General features: G+C 48.2%; 1 protein-coding gene across 2 annotated transcripts in view; it reads right to left on the reverse strand.

Moving 5' to 3' along the window:
- The window catches only part of LOC137342031 (RNA-binding protein Musashi homolog 1-like), a 181202-nt gene that overhangs the window by 41806 nt on the left and 113698 nt on the right, over positions 1-25698 (reverse strand). For both annotated transcript variants that reach the window (XM_068005639.1, XM_068005638.1), the window contains one exon: positions 13388-13436. In XM_068005639.1, the coding sequence (XP_067861740.1) occupies positions 13388-13436 (49 nt within the window). The remainder of the gene's footprint in view (positions 1-13387; positions 13437-25698) is intronic.

A 25698-nucleotide genomic window follows, 5' to 3' on the forward strand; every position in this document is an offset into this window, starting at 1 on the left:
TCCTGTGGATGGTACACATTGCAGCCACAGTGCACTAGTGGTGAAGGGAGTGAATGTTTAGGGTGGTGGGTGGGGTGCCAATCAAGCAGGCTGCTTTGTCCTGGATGGTGTCGAGCTTCTTGAGTGTTGTTGGAGCTGCACTCATCCAGGCAAGTGGAGAGTATTCCATCACACTCCTGACTTGTGCCTTATAGATGGTGGAAAGGCTTTGGGGAGTCAGGAGGTGAGTTACTCGCCGCAGAATACCCAGCCTCTGACCTGCTCTTGTAGCCACAGTATTTATATGGCTGGTCCAGTTAAGTTTCTGGTCAATGGTGACCCCCAGGATGTTGATGGTGTCAGATTCGGCGATGGTAATGCTGTTGAATGTCAAGGGGAGGAGGTTAGACTCTCTCTTGTTGGAGATGGTCATTGCCTGGCGCCAATGTTACTTGCCACTTATCAGCCCAAATCTGGATGTTGTCCAGGTCTTGCTGTATGCGGGCATGGACTGCTTCATTGTCTGAGGGGTTGCGAATGGAACTGAACACTGTGCAATCATCAGCGAACATCCCCATTTCTGACCTTACGATGGAGGGAAGGTCATTGATGAAGCAGCTGAAGTTGGTTGGGCCTAGGACACTGCCCTGAGGAACTCCTGCAGCAATGTCCTGGGGCTGAGATGATTGGCCTCCAACAACCACTACCATCTTCCTTTGTGCTAGGTATGACTCCAGCCACTGGAGAGTTTTCCCCCTGATTCCCACTGACTTCAATTTTACTAGGGCTCCTTGGTGCCACACTTGGTCAAATGCTGCCTTGATATCAAGGGCAGTCACTCTCACCTCACCTCTGGAATTCAGCTCTTTTGTCCATGTTTGGACCAAGAGGTCTGGAGCCGAGTGGTCCTGGTGGAACCCAAACTGAGCATCGGTGAGCAGGTTATTTGTGAGTAAGTGCCGCTTGATAGCACTGTCGACGACACCTTCCATCACTTTGCTGATGATTGAGAGTAGACTGATGGGGCGGTAATTGGCCGGATTGGATTTGTCCTGCTTTTTGTGGACAGGACATACCTGGGCAATTTTCCACATTGTCAGGTAGATGCCAGTGTTGTAGCTGTACTGGAACAGCTTGGCTAGAGGCGCAGCTAGTTCTGGAGCACAAGTCTTCAGCACTACAGCCGGGATGTTGTCGGGGCCCATAGACTTTGCTGTTTCCGTGTACTTAGCCGTTTCTTGATATCACGTGGAGTGAATCGAATTGGCTGAAGACTGGCTTCTGTGATGGTGGGGATATCGGGAGGAGGCAGAGATGGATCATCCACTCGGCACTTCTGGCTGAAGATGGTTGCAAACGCTTCAGCCTGGTCTTTTGCACCATGGGGATGCATCACAGCCGAGCCCAATTCAGTTCTGGGCTCACGTCCACGCGCATGCACTTTACAATGAGAATCGCTAGTGAGCGGGAGCAGGCTCAGCCCAGGGGCACTGAGGCCAACTGTATTGTCCTTACTGAGAGGACATAACTCACCACAGATTTCAAATTGCGGATCTCCCTGGTCTGTAAGACTCATTACTGCTCAAGATGGTGCCTGCTCGGCTCATTTGGTTGCATCCTCACCGCTGTGTCAGAAGGTCATGGGTTCAAGCCTCATCACTGACGACCACATAATCTAGGCTGACATTTCAGTTCAGGTAGCCGTTTAAGATTCCATGGTATTATTCAGTGAAGAGCAAGGAGTTCTTCCAATGTCCCGGCCGACATTCCACGCTCCCGCAATACCAAGAGAAACAGATTGGTCATTTATTCATTTGCTATTTGTGGGACCTTGCTTTGCATGAGTTGGCTCCATAACACCAGTAGCTGTACTTCAGAAGTAGTCCATTGGTTGTAATACACTTGGGAAATGTGAAACGCACTATTTAAATGCAAGTTTGTTCTTTCTTTCTTAACCAGTGGGAGAGGTCACCGAGAGAACTTTCTTGAGCCCACCTTTGTGCCAAAGCTCCACCAGAGGTGTTTTTTCTTTCAATTAGAGAGCAGTTTACAACTAGGACATAACCTTATTTTGATACACAAAAACTACTTTGCTTTTAGTGAACCTACCTGTGTACGTCTCTGCCCCCACCTCGCTGCGTCCCCACCCCGCCGCTCCCTCTCTCGCTGCGTCCCCGCCGCTCCCTCTCTCGCTGCGTCCCCGCCCCTCCCTCTCTCGCTGCGTCCCCGCCCCTCCCTCTCTCGCTGCGTCCCCGCCCCTCCCTCTCTCGCTGCGTCCCCGCCCCTCCCTCTCTCGCTGCGTCCCCGCCCCTCCCTCTCTCGCTGCGTCCCCGCCCCTCCCTCTCTCGCTGCGTCCCCGCCCCTCCCTCTCTCGCTGCGTCCCCGCCCCTCCCTCTCTCGCTGCGTCCCCGCCCCTCCCTCTCTCGCTGCGTCCCCGCCCCTCCCTCTCTCGCTGCGTCCCCGCCCCTCCCTCTCTCGCTGCGTCCCCGCCCCTCCCTCTCTCGCTGCGTCCCCGCCCCTCCCTCTCTCGCTGCGTCCCCGCCCCTCCCTCTCTGCGTCCCCGCCCCTCCCTCTCTCGCTGCGTCCCCGCCCCTCCCTCTCTCGCTGCGTCCCCGCCCCTCCCTCTCTCGCTGCGTCCCCGCCCCTCCCTCTCTCGCTGCGTCTGTATCCCTGTGCGGCTGTGTCTCCCTGTGTCTGTGAGATTGTCCTGCCATGGTAACCTGATAATTGCCGAGTCCAGCCTGTACAAGGAAGCCTGGCCTGCCTGCTGTTAATATATTGTAATGACGGACAGCTCCAGTCAGACTGCCAGGGCTGCACGCCTCATTTCCAAATTACAGCGACAGATGCGGCGATGCAGGATAGAGCTGGAATCTGTGTGTTGAGGGGCTGGGGTTGGGTCATCAGTGGAGGTCAGGGGTCACAGAGGCCAGACTTCAAAGCCTGGGTGACCACAAGCTGGTCATTTAACAGCGGGCTTTTTGTTACAAAGTTACTTTTGTCTTTTCTTATTTTAAAAAAAACACACTTTTCATGTGAAAACTGGCTGTTCTTTTTAAAAATATGTTCTCAGGATGTGGGCATGGTCACATTTATTGCTGTTCCCCAACGACTGAGTGACTTGCTCGGCCACTGCCGGGGGCATTTATCAGTCAACCAGGTCATGTGGACTGGATCCACCTGTAGGCCAGACCAGGCACGACTTCCCTGAGGACTTCAGTGAATCAGTCGGGGGCTCTGTTACAGAATGCAGAGTTACTTTGGTTGTATTTCTGTATCCTGATGGGTGAAATACTAAATTCCGAGAGTCAGGATCTTGCGTGTTGGATCCACATATTGTCTCTTCCCCTCCACCCCGACATAATCTCCCCCTTCTCTTGAATATTCTGGGATGGTTAACAGACACCAGACATCCTTCAGTACCTTCTCCCCGAGTGGCCATTTTTTTTTGTCAGCTTAGGGTTAGGTAAAATTGGCAAATGGGGGGGAGGGGGGGGGGGGTGGAAGGGGGAGATATGGGTGTGAGGGGGGGGGGGGGGGGGGTGGAAGGGGGAGATATGGGTGTGAGGGGGGGGGGGGTGGAAGGGGGAGATATGGGTGTGAGGGGGGGGGGGGGGGGGGTGGAAGGGGGAGATATGGGTGTGAGGTGGGGGGATAACTCTGAGCCTGATCCCATCCTCATCCAACATCCACATGTACGCATCTTCCAGCAGGGGATAGAAGTCAGAAGCTGAAACCTTGGTTGCTCGCCCAACCCCCTCTAACCCAAGGGCACTGAGGCCAACACTCATCACAAAGCAGGGATCGTACCTGGGACACCGAGGGCAACTCCAACTCCCACCTTTCTCTTTGTTCCATTCACTCACATTACCCCCACCCGCACCCCCCAAAAAAACATTCCGTTACAAATAAAAGCGACCTCCAAAGTGCCTACCTTCTGCCAAAGCACCATTGGAATACTGCGGATGAGTGGGCTAGATCAGTGTTGGCCAATACGTTAGCCACATGTGGCTGATTGGAAATCCATTTGATTGTGGCTAGTTGCAGTTTTGATCAGTAAATTAAAAAAATGAGCGATCGATACCGTTGTTGGGCGCATGACCTCAATACTCATTTCGCACACGTGCGCACGTGAACTTTAACCTTTTTGTTAGTTTGTTGGTATAATGGCAAGACGAAAAGTGAGCATTTCTTGATCGTTGTGTGTGCTTTACACGTGAAGCACGTTTACCTGTATTGTGTCGACGGTGTTTTCTACTAAAATTAGTGCAAGTGGCTAAATTGGTGTCACCACAGCGACTCCTGCGGCTAATCAGCAATTTCTATTGGACAACACTGGGCTAGATGGACCGAAAGTCTCCTCCTGCCCTAAACTCTTACTGACTAATTGATAAAGTAAAGTACCCCCCACATACCAACTAAATGTCAGAGCACAGCCACCCCTCCCCAAAGATCAGGCCTCCAGTGAGGAGCCGAGACCCTCTCCACCCAACACCCACAGGAAACCTCTCCTGCTTCCCATTCTGTTATCTCCAGAGCTGGTCGTCCACCATCCACCCACTGGCCTGCTACTCTGCGAGGCAGCTGTACTTTGCTCTCAATTAGATTCACATACTAAAACAAAAGCAAAATACTGCGGACGCTGGAAATGAAAATACTCTTAGTTACATAGGATTTACAGCACAGAAACAGGCCGTTCAGCCCAGCTGGTCTATAGGAACAGGAGGAGGCCATTCAGCCCCTCGAGCCTGTTCCACCATTCAGTGGGATCATGGCTGATCTGTATCCTAACACCATCTGCCCGCCTTGGCTCCATTTGCCTTAATATCCATGGCTAGCAAAAATCTATCAATCTCAGATTTAAAATTATTAAATGAGCTAGCATCTACTGCTTTCGGACGGGGGGGTGGGGGGAGGAAAAAGTTCCACACCTCTACCACTCTTTGCATGAAGAAGTCTTTCCTAAACTTCTCTCCTGAATGGCTTGGCTCTGATTTTAAGGTTATTGACCCTGGTCCTAGATGCCCCCACCAGTATTGATGCTTATGCTTCACAGCAACCTCCATCCACTCTACTTAAGCATCTTGCAATAAAGTAGTTACAATCTATTTTTTTTTTAAAAACATACAAAATCGTTTGCCCCCCCCCCTCCACCCTTTGACCCCTGGGGCATAGGTCATATGTGGAGAGAGCCCTGAGACAGGACCATGTTCAAATGTTCAAGCTAGATTACGCAAAAAGGAATGCCGTCGCCTTTAAAGCGGGCACCGGACATATTAAAAAAAAAGAAGAATGTGCAGGCCGCAGGGAGCCGAGTTGTTCTATGTGCAGAGTAAGCCGCTCCCAGGGCCCAGCACAAAGGGGCTGGTGTCAGCAAGTCTGGCCTGGGCTTACCCTGCCTGGATTTACTCTCGAGCCACTGGCTGTCACAAGCAATTCATCAGTATCCGCAGCGCAAAGAGGTTTATGCTCTTAGAGCCGATTGCCTGACTCTCTAATTAGATGTCCAGGGCCTGCTCTCGTAGCCTCGGCAACTTCTGTAGACCTGGTTACTGTGCGTCACCCTGGAGACCCTCTGCGACCAGCCGGCACCCCAGGATGTTACTTGTGTCGGAGATTGCGAGGATAGGATTATAATTTAGATCGTTTTATTTTGGAGCATGTTTGAGTTGGAATGAACCAATAAACTTGGCTTGTTTTCCCTTGAGCTTAGAAGGTTGAGGGGGTGATCTAATGAGGTGTTTAAAATGATAAAAGGAGTTGATAGGGTAAATAAAGAGAATTTATTTCCTCTGGTGGTCGAATCCAGAACCGGGGGGAAAACCTTAAAATTAGAGCTAGGCTGTTCAGGGGTGAAATCAGGAAGCACTTCTTCACACAAAGGGTCGTGGAAATCTGGAACTCTCTCCCCTAAAAAGCTGGAAGTCAATTAAAAATTTCAAAACCGAGGTCGACATATTTTTGCTAGGTAAGGGTATTAAGGGTTACGGGACCACGGCGGGCAGATGAGGTTGAGGCACAGATCAGCCATGATCTAACTGAATGGCGGAACAGGCTCAAGGGGCTGAATGGCCTACTCCTGTTCCTATACCTGTGATGAGGTTATATTAGTGGTGGTCTCCTCTTAAGTGGAGCACTTGCAGTGATGTTGTTGTTCTTGCCATCCTATTGTTCTATTTCAAAATGGTCTGAAGAAACCCTGGAGTTCCTTAACCTATTTTCAGTCAAGCGCCTTTTTATCGGAGATCCTTTTACAGGAGGCATTTAGGCTCTTGTCAGATATTCCCCCTCTGCCCCCCGCTTCCTTCTCCTCTGAAGGCGCAGCGTCAGCAACCCACCCGAATGCTAATTCTTCGTGTGTAAGCCCAGTGAGTGCTGACAGGCTCTTCAACTATAGGGGGCATCACAGCTGAGCCCAAATTCTGTCTTCATCTGACATTCACCTATAGGAGCGGCGGGATAGCAAGCGGGAGTTCTCAGTTAGAATGTGGGCGGAATTAACCCATGTCTAAATAAATGTTCCGATTAAGCGGAATTAACGTCAAGCAGTACAGATCCCCTAAAGCTCTATGTACGTGGAGAGCCTGTCACTGTAATCCAATCTGTACAGGCTGATCAAGTGGAGCTGTGCTGTCTATTCTGCGGGACACTCCCACCAGGAGCGGAGAAAAGGCCAGAGAAATGGAGGGCATGGGAAGGAAGGAGGTCATAATCTGGATTTGGCCGACTTGACACAACAAAACCACGACAAGGGTTGCGTTCGCGTCAGACTCAAAATGGCAACACGATCTCAATCAGGAATTTAAAAGTTGTGAGTAAATTATTTGCAATCAGTTTTGGCCGAATCCTGACATACAAAATTGGCCTACCTCAAAGTGATTTGGGGAGTTATGACCCCTCTCCAACCCTCCTATTGACTCCACCACCGTCTATACTTTATTACAGATCTTGCGTATGCACGCTTTTTCTATCCACAAATTTCACTTCCTGTTGCCATATCTTTTGGTCACACTTCTTACCATTATAACTGATTACATAGGAATTTTCAATGGGAATTCTCTATGTAAACAGGTCCTCGGTAACGCAACAGTCGTAGGCTGCAGCCACTAGGTGGCATTGCAGTGCCACTGCATCCTCTGAGCGACGCATGGGAGATCTAAGATTTTACGTAAATCATCTCAGCACATGCCTGCTGCACACGTCAGACTCTGCACAGAAGTGCAGGGTATCTGGTGATACCAGGAATGGCCCCAGTCCAGGGATGTAATGGAGACATTCAGAGTGGATGCTCAGTGCTCTCACTCTATACTTCCCCTTCTATTTATTGTTAGGTCTGTACAGTGTGCTCCCTGCTCGGTCTGTATAGCATGCTCCCTGAAAGACTTGACATTCAGTCAACCTTTCCCGCAAGGATCAGTGCTTGGGCCTCAGCTATTTACAATTTATATCAATGACTTAGATAAGGGGACCGAGTGTAATGTATCCGAGTTTGCTGACAATACAAAGCTAGGTGGGAAAGTAAGCTATGAGGAAGACACAAAGAAGCTGCAAAGGGATATAGACAGGTTAAGTGAGTGGGTGAGAAGGTGGATAGAATATAACATGGGGAAATGTGAAATTATCCACTTTGGTAGGAAGAATAGAAAAGCAGCATATTTTTTAAAAGGTGAGAGACTAAGAAATGTTGGTAGTCAGAGGGATTTGGGTGTCCTTGTACATGAATCACAGAAAGTTAACATGCAGGTACAGCAAGCAATTAGGAAGGCAAATGATATGTTATACTTCAACCACCTTGCAATAAGGCTAAGAGCAAGGAGGTCTTGCTGAAATTGTGTAGGGCTCTGGTGAGACCACACCTGGAGTATTGTGTATAGTTTTAATCTCCTTACCTAAGGAAGGATATACTTGCCTCAGAGGGGGTGCAACAAAGGTTCATTAGAGTGATTCCTGGGATGAGAGGGTTGTCCTATGAAGAAAGGTTGAGTAGAATGGGCCTATATTCTCTGTAGTTTAGAAGAATAAGAGGTGATCTCATTGAAATATATAAAATTCTGAGAGGGCTTGACAGGGTAGATGTTGAGAGGCTGTTTCCCCTGGCTGGAGAGTCTAGAATTAGGGGGCATAGCCTCAGGAAAAGGGGTCAGCCATTTAGGACTGAGATGAGGAAAAATTTCTTCACTTAGAGGCCTGTGAATCTTTGAAATTCTCTATCCCAGAGGGCTGTGGATGCTCAGCCGTTAAGTATATTCAAGACTGAGATTGATGGATATTTGGACCTTAAGAGATTCAAAGGATATGGGGATCGGTCGGGAAAGTGGAGCTGAGATAGAAGATCAGCCATGATCTTATTGAATGTCGGAGCAGGCTCGAGGGGCTGTATGGCCTACTCCTGCTCCTATTTCTTATGTTCTTATGTCATTCTGTCGGAATCTCTGATCTGATTGACTGGCCCTCATTATAGTTGACTAGTTCCTCAGTAATATTACACCTTTGTTACAAACAGCTCTGAGGTAAGCAACAGCAACAACAAAAAAAGTCCTAAAATAGCATTAATTATGAAGTTGGAAGCTGAGAGTGGGAAATTGAGAGAGCATGATTCAGAGAGGAAGAGAGAGAGAGAGGAAAGATGGATGAAAGGGAGAGGAAAGATACCTGTGTGTGGGGAAGAGAGCACAAAATAGAGAAACAGAATATCGGAGACTGTTCCAATGTGAAAGTGAGTGAGTGATAAAAAGAGGAAAGAAAGATAATGAATCAGGGCAGGAAAGTGCTGAGAGATTGGGCTGGGTTAAGATATACAAGGTACAAATAAACCCACAGAACCTCAGAGGAGTTGGGCTATAATGCAGACCAACTCGAAGCATTGAGTATCAGTAGCAGCAAAGGATTACACTAATACTGGGATCAAGGCTGCTGAAACCTGGGCTGAATACTAAAAACAATCAGCCAGCCAGGTTAGGGGCTCACATGACAGCGTTCAGTTGGGGCTTTTATCTTGGGCGACTCTCAGAACACGATGCCTTCACTCTGACAATCTGCCCTTTGTTTGAGCCCTGTAATCCATCCAGCTGTTTTAAACTCTTTTTTTCTTCTTCCCCTTTCAGTCCCAGACATCATGTCACATCCAGTTGTTCCCAGCTCCCTTTCAGACTTGACATTCAGTTCCGCCAGGCAGCCATTTCCAGTCCCTCTCTCCAAACTCCTTAATAGAATGTTTCCACCAGCTCCAAAAGGTCAGGGGGAAAATAGTGACGTTAAATAGGCACCAAGTATAAGTTACGTGCCATTAGGTGCCATCTGCGGCTCAGTGGTAGCACTCTCGCTTCTGAGTCAGAAGGTTGTGGGTTCAAGTCCTCACTCCAGAAACATGAGCACAAAATCCAGGCTGACACTCCAGTACTGAGGGAGTGCTGCACTGTCAGAGGTGCCATTTTTCAGATAAGACTTTAAACTAAGGTCACGTCTGCCCTCTCAGATGGACGTAAAAGATCCCATAGCACTATTCAAAGAAGTGCAGGGGAGTTCTCCCCCGTGTCCTGGCCAATATCCCTCAACCAATATCATTAAAAAAACAGATGATCTGGTCATCATCACTTTGCTGTTTGTGGGGCCTTGCTGTGTGCAAACTTGGCAGCCACATTTCCTACCTTACAACAGAAACTACACTTCAAAAGTACTCTATTGGCTGTAAAGCGCATTGGGACGTCCTGAGGTCGTGAAAGGTGCCATATAATTGCAAGTCCTTTTTTTCTTCTTTTATCTCTACTGTAGCTACGTGAATGGCTACAGTTCACAGCCAACCACATGAACACTTTCGCCAATATGCTTCCTTCTGAATCTTATTCCTACAAACTTATTGTAGTGGATTTATGAGGGGACATTATTGGGGTCTGAATAGGGGATTCACCTTCAACGAGCAGTTGGGGAAGGACAAGTGTTGTTGCAAGTAGAGGCGAAGCAAATAAACATCATCTCTGGGAATTTCTTCCGGGATTCTTCTAATCGACCCCAGGAACTTCGGCGAAACATCAGCGGAAGCCTCGCTTGCGCTTCTGTCTGGGGTTTCAGCCAAACATCTACCGAACTAATGATGGCCAAAGACCCCCTCCCACCCCCACCAAAACGAGCAAAATTCCACCGCAAGGAAGTGAGCCAAAGGGGAACCTCCAGCCACCTAGTGGTGAGTTCGAGCTCCTGCAATGGCTCAGTTTTTAATTGCATCACACGGTGGGGTATTGAGCTGTACTCAGTTAGTTGATCTAGTACTAGTGAGCTGGGCTGGGGAAGGGTTGAAAAGAGCCAGAGTTCACGCTTGATTATTATCTAATGACCCTTCGTGCAATGTGTGTTTGTGCATGTGCGTGCGTGCGTGTGTATGGGCAATATTATTTTTCATATATTTATTACACATATGCCCACACTCACATGATCTGGCTCAGCTGCGATACCGCACCCCATGGTTAAATAGCCCTCCAACACTCACTGCCTAGGCTCGTGCATGAGCCATGGCCACACGGGCCAACTTTTCAGAAAATTACAGGAGGGAGAAACCACATTCCAAGTCCGGAATGTTCGTGCGCGCAGCGAATTAAAACAAAACAGGGTTAAAGGTCACGTGCATTCCCCAGGAAATCTGCAGCGCAAGGTTTCAGAGCTCAGAGCAGGTCTGGCACCTCGACAGAGAGCCACTGGTGACCTTATTATTAGCTAACAAATAACACGGCTCAACACCAAACCCGTGGCTGGTGGAAGTAAAATTCCCATCTGCACGTCTCTAATAAAACACTTGCTTCCTCCCTAAACACTGCTCGATTCCGGCTTCAATTCAACTCCTTGGTAAATCTGCCAATCAGCCTCAACCTCCCTCAACGTCCTCTGGAGCTTTCAAAATTGTGCTCATTTCCTGTCAAATGGGCAACTGCCAGGATTCATTCTCTTCTGTAGTAAGATTCCAGTAGCAACTACTGGCACCAGTGGGTGAATCAAACCATTCAACAGATTCTGGAAGCTGCAATGTTATTGGGAGGAAACTAAACATGTCATTCCACCCCCCCCTCCCCACCCACTGGTTGGTTTAGATGGTAAACACATGCCCCAGCGTAGAACTGAGCCGTTCAGATCAAGAAAGCCCCAGGTCCAATTCTTGCCCTGTGCTGAGTTAGTGGATCTCAGGTGGGACAGTGGTAGAGATGCTGGAACTGGTTTCAGCATCAAAGGGCAGGCAAAAGGGGGAAACGGAAGATTTGGAGAAGAAATTAAAAAAATCTGCCAGGGTTCCTGCTCCTGGTTGTTGTGCAGTGACTGACAATGGGCAAGGCCGGCATTTATTGCCCATCCCTAGTTGCCCGAGAAGGTGGTGGTGAGCCGCCTTCTTGAACCACTGCAGTCCGTGTGGTGAAGATGCTGTTAGGTAGGGAGTTTCAGGATTTTGGATATGTGTGTATACCTGAGTATGTACGTGTGTGTGCAGTATTATTTCTCTATATATTTATTACACACTAGGTGCAGACATGATCTGGCTCAGCTGTTATGCCCCACCCCATGGTTAAATAGCCCACCATCACTCATTGTCTAGATTCAGACATGAACAATGGCCACGTGAGCAAGCTGTCAAGCGAGCACGGGGATCCGGCTTGGCCTAGATGCTCCATCTAGGTTCAGAAGAAAACGCATCACAGAAGAAAACTGCTCCCACCTCTCACCCTGTGCCTTTGATCAACATTTTCTGATGGTGTCCTAGCGATGGCTCAGTGGCTTACAGCATTGACTACACTTCAAACGTACCTCATCGGCTGTGAAGCGCTTCGAGAGGTCGTGAAAGGCACTATATAAATGCAAGTTCATTTCTTTCTTTTACTTGAGCCATAAAACTGTAGCACCCACCCCCACCCCCTGCCCCCCATTACCACCGCCAGCCAAGGTCAGCTAACTCGACACACGCCCAGTCAACCGAGCTGGGACCATCCGGCCCGTACTCAATCCCACCCTGGCCAGCACATTCGCCCAGATCGCCGTCGAGGGAGTTGAGACTTTGGATTTTCAACCATCTGCCTAACGGCTGTGGCACCATGAGATGCTTCACTCATTGCAGATTTTAATTTGAGGTGTTCTCTCATTAATGTTAACAATGTGAGAATGTCACGTTCCAAGCAGCCGTCTTGTCTTTTTAAACCGGAATGTTTAATGTTGGACTTGTACATTTTGATGCGAGGTGCTCGGGGTCACTGGTGTTAATAAAGACATCAGTCAGTGTGAACACAATATTATCAGCATCACTGTATCTGTATTAGTTAATAATACTCCTGTCACCCTTCATCTTTTTCCAATCATTAGATGGTCCATGCACTGCCAGAGGGGACAGATAACACAGAATGGCTCTATCTCTTTTCCATCTACTCTCTCTATCTTTCCCTTTTATTCTCTGTCACGCTTTCTCTCTTTCTTTCTCCATTGCTCACTCTCGCGCTCTCCTGGTCAACAGCTATGTAAATATAGCACACGAAGGAATTTTACTAACGTGTTGGGCTGTGTACAACCAGATGAAATGAAACCTTTGGTCTCCTCTGCCCCTGCCGCCCCACACTGTGATGGAACAGTATGGCTGTGAGCAGGAATCAAGGAGTGACTGTGACCCACAGGCTGAGGGAGAATCGACAGGAGGTAGCTGTTGGAGAGCCCGTTTGTTTATATAAGGATATTGGCACGATGTGTAATTTGGGAGGAGAATGACAAGAGTTTAGCTTCATGAAAATGTCTCAATAAAACACACAGCTGGGTTCAGGCCCAATTTTCAGTGTAAAGGATGTGAAATATACAATGTCAAGGAATATGCATTATACAGAATAAACAGGTGCAAATTATATAGCAAAAAGGAAGTGCATTATAGATGGACATGTATTATACAGTATAAACAGGGCAAATTGTACAGTATAAAGTGGGTGAATTGTACAGTATAAAGGTGAACTATACTGTATAGAGGTGAATTATACAGTATAGAGGGGTGTGAATTATACAGTATAAAGGTGAACTATACTGTATAGAGGTGAATTAAACTGTAGAGGTGAATTATACAGTATAGAGGGGTGTGAATTATACAGTATAAAGGTGAATTAAACTGTAGAGGTGAATTATACAGTATAAAGGGGTGTGAATTATACAGTATAAAGGGGTGTGAATTATACAGTATAAAGGGGTGTGAATTATACAGTATAGAGGGGTGTGAATTATACAGTATAGAGGGGTGTGAATTATACAGTATCAAGAGATGTGAATTATACAGTGTCAAGAGATGAATCCCAGTTGTGCCCATTTTGAGGACCTGGTGTGGGATCCACGACACTGACGTTAACTGTGCAAATCGATCTCCGCAAAACAGAAAGAACAGAATCAACGCAAACCAGACGCTTACCTCGATGTCGATTGGTCGTCTTGTCAAACATCAGCATGGCGTCGTCTACCTGTTGAGCAAAACAAAACACTATCAATATTTCCCCTCGTCCTCTCCCCAGTTTGGGACCGTTTATAGCTGGCAGTATTTTAAGTGGAAGACCCAAGGGAACCAACTGCGTTGGGTAAACGCTGACACGGATCGTTCAGACCGAATGGCCTGTTTCCATGTTGTAACTTCTATCGATTTCTCTGCAATGAGTTATAACAAAGGGTTTGCCCCTCGAATCGTTACCCTGGTCTTTACTCTTTACAGATGCCGACTGGTCTGTGTATTTCCAGCATCTGCCGTGTCTACCTCCAATTCCTGTCATTTGCCGTTTTTTTCCTTTAATCTCAACCCAGTAACGAACCGTTGAAACAGAAGGAAACAAGTACTGCGGCACTTCCAGTGACACCAGCTAGTGAGCAACACATTTAGGTGCGAGGCCCCCTCCACCCAGAGTCTGACAACTGGCTGAAATATAAACTCACACGGGTCTCCCTTTATAGTGTGGAAAAAGCAGCATCTGCAAAGGCCGCAGTATGGTCAGCGGAACCTTTCCTATTAGTCAAGGCAGCGGCTCAGCGAGTAGGTGAACCGTACAGACGAGGAGTGTCCCGGGTTCAATCGTTGGTCTACGGTGCATTGTCTGATCTCAGTGTCACCAACGTTGGGTTTGGGGAGGGGGCGGGAAATCAGCCAGGTTTGCCGCCCACCACCACCCCCCCCCAATCGCCAAACAGTGCCCCCTGCTACAAAGTGAATGACAACAGCAACCTGCATTTATATAACGCCTTTAAAACATAGTAAAATGTTCCCAAGACGCAATTCTGGATGGTTCAGTTGTGATGTCCCCACAGTTGAATAGCCTGTCCTCACTCACTGTAAAGGCTCACAGAGAAAGAATGGGTGCACTGGCAAGGTTCCAGAATGCTTTATCCAGAAAGGAGCCAATGCCTTCAGGAGAAAAAATTGGCCAAAAAAAGGGGGGAGGGGGGGAAGAAGTGGGGGGCAGGCAAAAGGTGGGGAAGGAGCTGGAAAACTAAAAGGAACCCGTGTGTTGAGGCATGCTTGGTTCACTGATACCACCGTACATGCTTCATGTTTCCCGGAGCGCCACATGAGCAGGAAATGCCTCCAGTTGCTTGAGCTCAAGCTGAGGGTTTCTGAGCTTGAGGGGCAGCTGGAGTCACTGCAGAGCATAAGGGAGGCTGAAGGTTTCCTGGACCGTACATTCCAGGAGGTGGTCGCCCCGCAGCCACAGAGTTCAGGATAGCAAGTGGGTGGCCATCTGAAAGGGTAGGAAGAGGCAGGCAGTGCAGGAATCTTCTGGGCGTGTGGCACCCTCAAACTAGTATTCAGCATTGAATACCAGTGAGGGTGACGACACCTCGAAGGAGAGCAGTCCTGAGCACGGCACCATGGGGCAAAGGATGGCACAGGGGGGGCACAGCGAAGTGTAGAAATGCAGTAGTGATAGGGGATTCAATAGTTAGGGGAACAAACAGGTGTTTCTGTGACCGTCTACACAAGTCCTGCGTGGTGTGTTGCCTCCCTAGTGCCAGGGGGTAAAGGACATCACGGAGAGGGTGCAGAACATTCTGCGGGGGGGGAAGGGGAGCAGCCAGAAGCCGTGGTCCATGTGGGCACCAACGACATAGGAAAGGAAAAGGGATGAGATCCTGCGGTCAGACTTTCAGGAGCTAGGGAGGAACTTAAAAAGCAGGACCTCAAAAGGTAGTAATATCTGGATTACTCCCAGTGCCACATGCTAGTGAGTACAGAAATAGGAAGATAAAGCAGGTTAATGTGTGGTTAGAGACATGACGCAGGAGGGAGGGCTTCAGATTCTTGGGGCATTGGGACCAGTTCTGGGGCAAGAGGGACCTGTTCAAGATGGACGGGTTGCACCTCAACAGAGCTGGGACCAACATCCTCACGAGGAAGGTTCGCTAGTGCTGTGGGGGAGGGTTTAAACTAATTTGGCAGGAGGATGGGCAACAGGATGTAGCATTAGAAAGGAGAAACAAGGGGCACAGAGGATTAGATAACACTAGGGTAAGAGATAGTCTGATCCCACCTAACACTGTACTAAGAGACAATACGAGAAGGTCTAAGATAGGTTTAGAGTGCATGTGTGTAAACGCACGATGCATGGTCAATAAGGTTGGTGAGCTGGGGGCGCAAATAGCCACATGGGAATATGATGTTGTGGGGGTAACGGAGACCTGGCTCAAAAAACAGCAGGATTGGGTAGTAAATATTTCTGGATACAAGGTGTTCAGGAAAGATAGGGAAGGAAAAAAAATGGAGTTGGGGGGGTGGTTGGCAGTATTGATTAAGGAGAATATTGCAGTGCTGGAGAGAGAGGATGTCCTGGAGGGGTCAAGGACAGAATCTATTTGGTTAGAGTTAAGAAACAATAGAGATTCCATTACACAATTGGTTGTATTCTATAGGCCACCAACTAGTAGGAAGGAAATTTGCAGGGAAATTGCAGAGAGGTGCAAGAACTACAGAGTAGTGATAATGGGGGACTTCAACTATCCTAATATAGACTGGGATAATAAAAGTGTAAAGGGCAAAGAGGGGGAGGAATTTCTGAAGTGTGTTCAGGAGAACTTTCTTGATCAGTACGTTTCCAGCCCAGGAGGCATTGCTGGATCTGGCTCTGGGGAATGAGGTGGGCCAAGTGGAGCAAGTGTCAGTGGGGGAACATTTAGGGAACAGTGGTCATAGTATCATAAGGTTTAGATTAGTTATGGAATAGGACAAGGAGCAATCTAAAGTAAAAATACTTAATTGGAGGAGGGCCAATTTCAGTGGGTTAAGAACAGATCTGGCCTGGGTAAACTGGAATCAAAGATTGGCAGGCAAAACTGTAATCGAACAATGGGCGGCCTTTAAAGAGGAGATGGTTCGGGTACAGTCCATGTACATTCCCACGAGGGGGAAAGGTAGAGCAACCAAAGCCAGAGCTCCCTGAATGACGAAATAGAGAGAGAGTAAGATGAAGTAGAAAAGTATGACAGATGTCAGGTTGATAATATAAGTGAGAACCAGGATATAGAAAGTACAGAGAAGTGAAAAAGGAAATAAGAGGGGCAGAGAGAGTATGAGAATAGACTGACAGCCAACATAAAAGGGAATCCAAAAGTCTTCTATAGGCAAATAAATAGCAAACGGGTAATAAGAGGAGGGGTGGGGCCGATTAGGGACCAAAAAGGGGATCTATGCATGGAGGTAGAGGGCATGGCCGAGGTACTAAATGAGTACTTTGCGTCTGTCTTTACCAAGGAAGAAGATGCTGCCAGAGTCATAGTAAAAGGGGAGGTCGTTGAGATACTGGATGGGGTGAAAATTAATAAAGAGGAGGTACTAGAAAGGCTAGCTGTACTTAAAGTAGACAAGGCACCAGGTCTGGATGGGATACATCCTAGGTTGCTGAGCAAAGTAAGGATGGAAATTGCAGAGCTGCTGACCATAATCTTCCAATCCTCCTTAGATATTGGGGTGGTGCCAGAGGACTGGAGAATTGCAAATGTTACACCCTTGTTCAAAAAAGGGTTTAAGGATAAACCCGGAACTACAGGCCAGTCAGTTTAACCTCAGTGGTGGGGAAGCTTTTAGAAACAATAATACGGGACAAAATTAACATTCACTTGGACAAGTGCGGATTAATAAAGGAAAGCCAACATGGATTTGTTAAAAGCAAATTGTGTTTAACTAACTTGATTGAGTTTTTTTATGAGGTAACAGAGAGGGTTGTGGAGTACTGTGTGCAGTTCTGGTCGCCACACTACAGGAAGGATGTGATCGCTTTGGAGAGGGTGCAGAGGAGATTCACCAGGATGTTACCAGGGCTGGAGCGCTTCAGCTATGAAGAGAGACTGGGAAGATTGGGTTTGTTTTCCTTGGAGCAGAGGAGGCTGAGGGGGGACATGATTGAGGTGTACAAAATTATGAGGGGCACAGATAGGATGGATACTAAGGAGCTTTTTCCCTTCGTTGAGGGTTCTATAACAAGGGGACATAGATTCAAGGTAAAAGGCGGGAGGTTTAGAGGGGATTTGAGAAAGAGCTTTTTCACCCAGAGGGTGGTTGGAGTCTGGAACTCACTGCCTGAAAGGGTTGTGGAGGCAGGAACCCTCACAACATTCAAGAAGCATTTGGATGAGCACTTGAAATGCCATAGCATACAAGGCTACGGACCAAATGCTGGAATATGCGATTAGAGTAGACAGGGCTGATGGCCGGCGCGGACACGATGGGCCGAAGGGCCTCTATCCGTGCTGTATAACTCTATGACTCTCTATGACTCTATGATGAGGGCAATGCGGTTGATGTTGTGTATATGGATTTCCAAAAGGCGTTTGATAAAGTGCCACATAATTTTGTCAGCAAAATTGAAGCCCATGGAATAAAAGGTGCAGAGGCAGCATTGATACGAAATTGGCTAAGTGATAGTAGAGAGTAATGGTGAACGGTTGTTTTTTGGCCTGGAGGAACGTCTATAGCGGTGTTCTCTACCAGTCGGTACTAGGACCACTACTTTTTTTGATATATAATGTCTTGGACATGGGTGTACAGGGCACAATTTCAAAATTTGCAGATGACACAAAACTTGGAAATGTAGTAAATAGTGAGGAGGATAGTGATAGACTTCAAGAGGACATGGACAGGCTGGTGGAATGGGCGGACACATGGTAGATGTGCAGAGAAGTGCAAAGTGATACATTTTGGCAGGAAGAACAAGGAGAAGTAATATAATCTAAATGGTACAATTCTAAATGGGGTGCAGGAACAGAGAGACCTGGGGGTTTATGTGCACAAATCTTTGAAGGTGGCAGGACAGGTTGAGAAAGCAGTGAAAAAAGCATACAGGATCCTGGGCTTTATAAATAGAGGCATTGAGTACAAAAGCAAGGAAGTTATGTTGAACCTTTATAAAACACCGGTTCGGCCACAACTGGAGTATTGTGTCCTATTCTGGGCACTGCACTTTAATAAGGATGTGAAGGCCTTAGAGAGGGTGCAGAAAGGATTTCCTAGAATGGTTCTAGGGATGAGAGACTTCAGTTACATGGATAGACTGGGGAAGCTGGGGTTATTCGCCTTAGAGCAGAGAAGGTTAAGAGGAGATTTGATAGAAGTGTTCAAAATCATGATGGGTTTAGTTAAAGTAAATAAAGAGAAACTGTTCCTGGAAGGGTCGAGAACCAGAGGACACAGATTTAAGGTGATTGGCAAAAGATACAAAGGCGACCTGAGGGAAAACTTTTTTACGCAGCGAGTAGTTATGATCTGGAATGCGCTGCCTGAAAGGGTGGTGGAAGCAGATTCAATCGTGGCTTTCAAAAAGGAATTGGATAAATATTTGAAGAGAAAAAATGTGTAGGGCTACGGGGAAAGAGCGGGGAAATGGGACTAACTGGATTTCTCTTACAAAAGAGCTGGCACAGGCTCGATGGGCCGAATGGCCTCCTTCTGTGCTGTAAAGATTCTATGGATCATTTTTCTGGCTCTTGTCTTATTTCCGATGTATGCTGGAAGCGCCATTGGACGTTTAACTATGGTAAATGCACTACATAAATGCAAGTTGTTGCTGTTGACTAGGTTTTCCTCCACAGAAGACTCAGGTGACAAACACCAGGCCGGATATGTAACATCCCCACCTGTCAGAGCAAAGATAAAAGCATGTTCTAACAATATATTCTGTGGGGCGGGCACTGGAACTACTTCATTAGATTCACTGCCCTCTTTCCAACGGAAGTGCCAGAGTTTGGTTATGTTTGTTTTGGGGGCACGGATGGCCCTAGCACTGTTCCGATGGGGCATGATGCAGTTAGGAGCTGAAGTTCCCTGAAATATCGCGAAGGGGGGGGGGGGGGGGGGGGGTGGGTGCTTGTCTCCACATTTCTAGAGTGAGGAATCCAATGGGTTCCTTGTTTTTAGCTGGGTAAATGGTGATACGGCAAGTGCACTGGCCTTTCCATCCTCGGCACCAGTCTGATTTTAATTTTTCATGGTCTGAGCTGAATTTCACTGTTTTTTTTAAACAGAAAGTAAAGGGAGGTGTGAATGTGCTAAATGATACTTATTCCTACAAACCACGTGGCGGTCACTCTCCGCTTTAGCAGTGCAAGTGTTGGCAGGATGCGGCCTAGTGCTACAGGCTTCTGGCAAACCAAGAGATTCCACACGCGGCAAGAGTTACACTGAGAAGCAATCTGAGCTATCCCGGATGACTCCTGCACACCTGCTGGGCACCATTGTGACAAGTGGCACTGACAAACATTTGAAAGCATGGCACTGTACACCTTGTAGGGTCTTAATCAGTAACTCATTATTACTTTGGATTAGGACCATGTCCCTTTAAGAGGTTTGAGGTTTAATACCACGTTACTCTGTTTGGCATTTATACTTCCTCCCTTCCTTTCCTTCTGCCAATGTCTTCCTGCTCGGAATCTGAGTCAATCCCTGCTTTTTAAGGGCCTAAGCTGTGCAAATAGACGTCACGTCACAGCCTAAGCTGCACCTTACCACGTGTGTCGCTGGCTGAGTCAGCCACAAAGAATGCCAGCATGTAGCAGCGTTAAGCTCTTTTTCAATTACACAAGGATTTCCACACAAAGCAGCAGCTTTATAAACACTCGGATTCTGCAACCAACAGGAGGGTGGACATTCCTGGGCACCGCCACTGCAGGTACTCTGTACACCAGACATTCCAGGCACCGTCACTGCAGGTACTCTGTACACCAGACATTCCTGGGCACCGTCACTGCAGGTACTCTGTACACCAGACATTCCTGGGCACCGCCACTGCAGGTACTCTGTACACCAGACATTCCTGGGCACCGTCACTGCAGGTACTCTGTACACCAGACATTCCTGGGCACCGTCACTGCAGGTACTCTGTACACCAGACATCCCAGGGCACCGCCACTGCAGGTACTCTGTACACCAGAAATCCCAGGGCACCGCCACTGCAGGTACTCTGTACACCAGACATTCCTGGCACCGCCACTGCAGGTACTCTGTACACCAGACATTCCTGGGCACCGCCACTGCAGGTACTCTGTACACCAGACACGGGGCTGACCATCAGGTTGATACTTCAACCTGTTTGGTTTCATTAAAGAAAAACAAACCATGCTATTTTCCCTGGAGACAAGGCCTATCACATACAAGCAGCAGTTGGGAGAGAGTGAGAGTTCGGGGAGAGAGAGAGAGAGAGAGAGCGAGAGTTGGGGGAGAGAGAGAGAGAGAGCGCGAGAGTTGGGGGAGAGAGAGCGAGAGTTGAGAGAGAGAGAGCGAGAGTTGGGAGAGAGAGAGAGAGAGAGTTGGGGGAGAGAGAGAGAGAGCGAGAGTTGGGGGAGAGAGAGAGAGAGAGAGAGTTGGGGGAGAGAGAGAGAGAGAGAGAGCGAGAGTTGGGAGAGAGAGAGAGAGAGAGTTGGGGGAGAGAGAGAGAGAGCGAGAGTTGGGGGAGAGAGAGAGAGAGAGAGAGAGAGCGAGAGTTGGGAGAGAGAGAGAGAGAGAGTTGGGGGAGAGAGAGAGAGAGCGAGAGTTGGGGGAGAGAGAGAGAGAGCGAGAGTTGGGAGAGAGAGAGAGAGAGAGTTGGGGGAGAGAGAGAGAGCGCGAGAGTTGGGGGAGAGAGAGAGAGAGAGCGAGAGTTGGGGGAGAGCGAGAGAGAGAGAGCGCGAGAGTTGGGGGAGAGAGAGAGAGAGAGAGAGAGAGAGCGAGAGTTGGGGGAGAGAGAGAGAGAGAGAGAGAGAGAGAGAGAGAGCGAGAGTTGGGGGAGAGAGAGAGAGAGAGCGAGAGTTGGGGGAGAGAGAGAGAGAGAGCGAGAGTTGGGGGAGAGAGAGAGAGCGAGAGTTGGGGGAGAGAGAGAGAGCGAGAGTTGGGGGAGAGAGAGGAAGGAGAGAGAGGAAGGAGAGAGAGCGAGAGTTGGGGGAGAGAGAGAGAGAGAGAGAGAGAGTTGGGGGAGAGAGAGGAAGGAGAGAGAGCCTAGATGGAGCAAGACCCTGAACGTGATAAAGACGGACAGAAACAGACAGACAGACAGACAGACAGTGAGAGAGAAAACAACCCACACACAAATGCAATGATTAAGATAAAGAGAAATAAAGCGAGACTGACTGCTGGCTCAGTTAGCCAATGCACTACCCAGCGTAACAGTGAGCCATAAAATTATCCCCTCAAACTTGAGCATCACAAGATTACTTTTAGTAGAGAATTAGAACACTGACACAGACTTGATGGGTCGGAAGGACTGTCTCTATGCTGCAACATTCTGTGATTCCGACAGAGCAGGGAGGCTCAGTCCCTGGCCTGTGGTGAGTTAGCTGGCCTCAAATGGTGCTGTGGTATGGAGTGCAATTGGCCTCGCCGCCTCCTGAGCTATGGGTTAAATAAAACCTGTGCCTGGCACCCAAATTAATTGCCAACGAATTAACAGATTAACATGCACCTTCACTTTCATTATAGCTCTGCCCTCAATTATTGGACATACTACAATCCATAATCGGTCAGATCTCACTCTGGAACAGCTCCTTGCCAGAAAATACCTCCTGCATGAATAATTCTGCAATCATTTACAACGTGAAAGGCTGAGATTGTTCCTCTGAGAAAGCATTTACATAGCTGTTTGTCCTCCCCAGTCCCCAAGGACTGATTTATTCTTCACAGCTTACTCAGCAGTGCAAAAGCACACACATCCACTTTACTCAAGAGGTCAGGCACAGAAAGCAGGGTTTTGTTAGCCGAGCTGGGTTTGGATACTGGCGCCTGAGAATTGGGCTCTCTCTCTCTGTAACTCAAAAGGGTTTTTCAAAAAAGAAACCTTCCACTTTAGCTCTCTAGTCTGCAAGAGCCGAGTCACCACCTGCACTTGTATTTCAATATTCTGAGAATGATGAGAACTAAGGCTGCAACTTCAGCTGGGTCAGCACGTAACCAGTTTGAGTTAGCAACGGCAAAGTGGTTCCACTTCTAACTCTGGTTAACCAAGTTCCACTTTGCTAACTCGGTCCCCTTGGTTAAGTTTTTTACGGTATTCAGGCAAATTAATGCTCAGCTAACTTTCTTTCACAATGAATGGCCGAGCCTCGGAGTCTCATTAGCAGTGAAATATTTCAAGCTGGAATGTAGCACCGCACTTAAAAATTCCCCCCACTTGGCACCCCCCCCCCCTCCTTTTTGTTTTGGGTGTTTTTCGCCCCCTCTTTAAGTTGACCATTTCCTCCCCTACCACATGTTGACTGAGGGCAGGCAAAGTACTGAAGGGCAAAGGTCTTCAGCTGGTCTTGGTCTCAGCTCTGGCCACATTCGAGCAACCAAAGGGCAGACAGGAAGCTCGTCTCCAAAGTGGGGAGGGAGGGGAAAGGGAAACAAATTAATAAAGGTCAGCCAGCGACTCCTGCTCCTGATCACTGTCCAGTAGCCCCCTTGCTGGACGTGTGCATATGTGGACATTGGACGAGAAGCGGATCACAGTCCTACTGCGAACCCTCCTCACAGCCTCAGTCGAGCGAGCGACACTAACCGTCGAGACTCGCAGACGATTGATTGCCTCACGGGCCAGGTACCACACCCTAGCAAAGAGACAACAACATCAGGAGAGGAGGAAGCTGGCCAGGGAGTCCAATACAAGGGGACATCAGCAAAAAATTAGAGCTTGGCCATTCAGGGGCAGTGTCAGGAAGCACTTCTTCACACAAAGTGTTGTGGAAATCTGGAACTCACTCCACCATAACCCTGTTGAGGCTGGGGGTCAATTGAAAATTTAAAAACTGAGATTAATAGATTTTTGTTAGGCGAGGGTATTAAGGGATATGGAACCAAGGCAGGTAGATGGAGTTAAAATACAGATCAGCCATGATCTAATTGAACAGTGGAACAGGCTCGAGGGGCTGAATGGCCTCCTCCTATTACTATGTTCCTAGGAGAAAAAAATAAATCACCCCATCTGGTAATAACCTTCTACCTGTCGGAAGTTCATCGCAATCCATCTGCTCACATCACAAAGGCTTTCCATACATATTAACTGGCATCACTGCATTAAATTGAGGTATCTCCTAATGCACATCATCAGGACAGAACAACATCCTCAAGTCAAAATCAAAACTAGATTTCCTCTCACCACCCACAAGAAAAGCAGCTTCCCCCCCTCTTTCCAGCGCTCCATACCCAGTAGCATCAGCAACCAGAGGAGGTGGGGGGCAGGGGGGGGGGGGGGGGGGGGGGAAGGGCAAGCAGCCCACCCACACTGTAGCAGTAGGGCAACAATTATTGGTCCAAACATCTTACTGAGGTTGGGGTTTGAACTGAAGGCCTCAGAATTCATTCACTGGAAGTAAAAAAAAAAATCCAATTTTGTCCCAAGATAAAAGAGGAAAGATGGAATCAACCAGCAGTAATAATCTTATGTACGTAGCAAACCACGGAACTGAAGACAGGCAGCTACATTAAAGGACTTGGCCCATCGGCTTTGTCCTTTCACTCCACTGGCACAACCTCCATCCCACGGCACAATACATGCAAGCCTTCTTTCATTACCGCCACGGTGTAATATGCCCTTTTTAAATGTCAGCTTCAATTTTCCAGCCAAAAGGACGATGATAAAGAGAAAAAAAATTACAGCTGCATTATTAAACCCTACAGCAGTCAATCAAACATTTAGGGAGCAAAGAGCATGACCCCTGGCCTCTGGTCCCCGTAGCAACCAGTGAGGCTCCTTCAAGGACAATGAACCAGACCGGGCCTGTTCATTCGTGCCTGCTCCTCCACTAACATAATGGTGTGTTTTTCTTTCTCCTCAACTTCTGCTGACTCATGCTGGGGTATGGTTCCATGGATGCCAGCAGACCTCCTGTACCTCTCACAACTAGCCATTAATTGTGTTACGAGGCAACACTAACAAGTCCGATCCTGTCCTAACCCAACATCCACACTTTCCAGCAGGAGTCACTGGATAGCAATCAACCATGGCTGGCTCTTTCTCTCCCTAACCCAGGGACCCTGAGGCCAATTGGAGTGTTTCTCTTTCCCCTCCCATTGTTGCCCTGGCTAAAATCAGTTAACTCCGCAAAGATGAGGGATTGAAAAAGGACTTTCCCTGTTCCCTCCTGTTTATATTCACTTTCACTCCCTTCTTGTCTCTCTATTATCCTCCTCCAGGTGGGATCTTTTTAGCCTAGGCTGTAAGGTTCTGCGTTGGGCAATAGGAAGCGTGAACAGTGGCAGGAAGATCCCCACAAGGATGGCAGCGGTTCAAGAAGTAGGCCCACCAACGCCTGGGGATGGGCAATAAATGCCGGCCTTGCCAGCTTTGCCAAGGGCCTAGGATAAACCTGTCAGCCAATTTACTTTCCTGCACCCGACATGTAATGGTCCAGCCCACGACGGGCTCTCCATTGTCACTTGGTTGACTATCAGCCAAACTTGGTACAGGGAGCCATGGAATTCAAGAGACCATTAAGGTTGGGATTAGAATTGTGTACCTCTGGGTTGGAGTCCAGTTCTTTACCAAAGCTCATGGCAACCAAAAGATAAAACAACGGTGTATTTATATAGGGTCTTTAATATAATAAAACATCCCAAGGAGCTTCACAGGAGTGCAATCAGACTAGGAAATTGACACCGAGTCAAAGTAGGAGATATTCAGAGAGATGACCAAAAGCTTGGTCAAACAGGTAGGTTTTAAGGAGTCTTAAAGGAGAAGAGAGAGGCGGAGAGGTTTAGAGAAAGAATTCCTAGATGGCTGAAGGCATGGCCGCCAATGGTGGGGCGAAGGAAATCGGGGATGCGCAAGAGTCCAGAATTGGAGACGAGAGAATGGCTCTAGTAGTGAGAGCTGGGACACTAGTGTTTGAAAGGCATGGACTGCCACTTAGTTCCTGAACTGTGGCTGACAATGGTGGTTCCATTTGATTAGCCCTGACCAAGTCCCTGTTGGATGGGTGCCTCAGTGCACTGGTGTAACGGCACTGACATTCCCGCCAAAATTACACCGGCGGAACGGGAGAAGCCGCAAGGAAATTCCCAGCGTAAATTATCTGCACACAAATCGCCCCCCCCCACCCCCACAACCACCAAAGGGTAAGCTGATAATCGCACTCCATGATGTGCTCCTGAACCATTCAGACGAGGTTTGATTCCGGGCCTGTGCTGCATTGGCTGAGCTCAGCTTGGGGTGGCAGTGGAGGCACCACGGTTGGCCTAACCGGCCCGCAATAGTTGTCCGAGTGACTCCTCGCTGCACATTGAAGTGCGTGGACTGCGGGAACAGG

The sequence above is a fragment of the Heptranchias perlo genome, chromosome 25, assembly GCF_035084215.1.
Source record: "Heptranchias perlo isolate sHepPer1 chromosome 25, sHepPer1.hap1, whole genome shotgun sequence".
NCBI classification, from domain to species: domain Eukaryota; kingdom Metazoa; phylum Chordata; class Chondrichthyes; order Hexanchiformes; family Hexanchidae; genus Heptranchias; species Heptranchias perlo.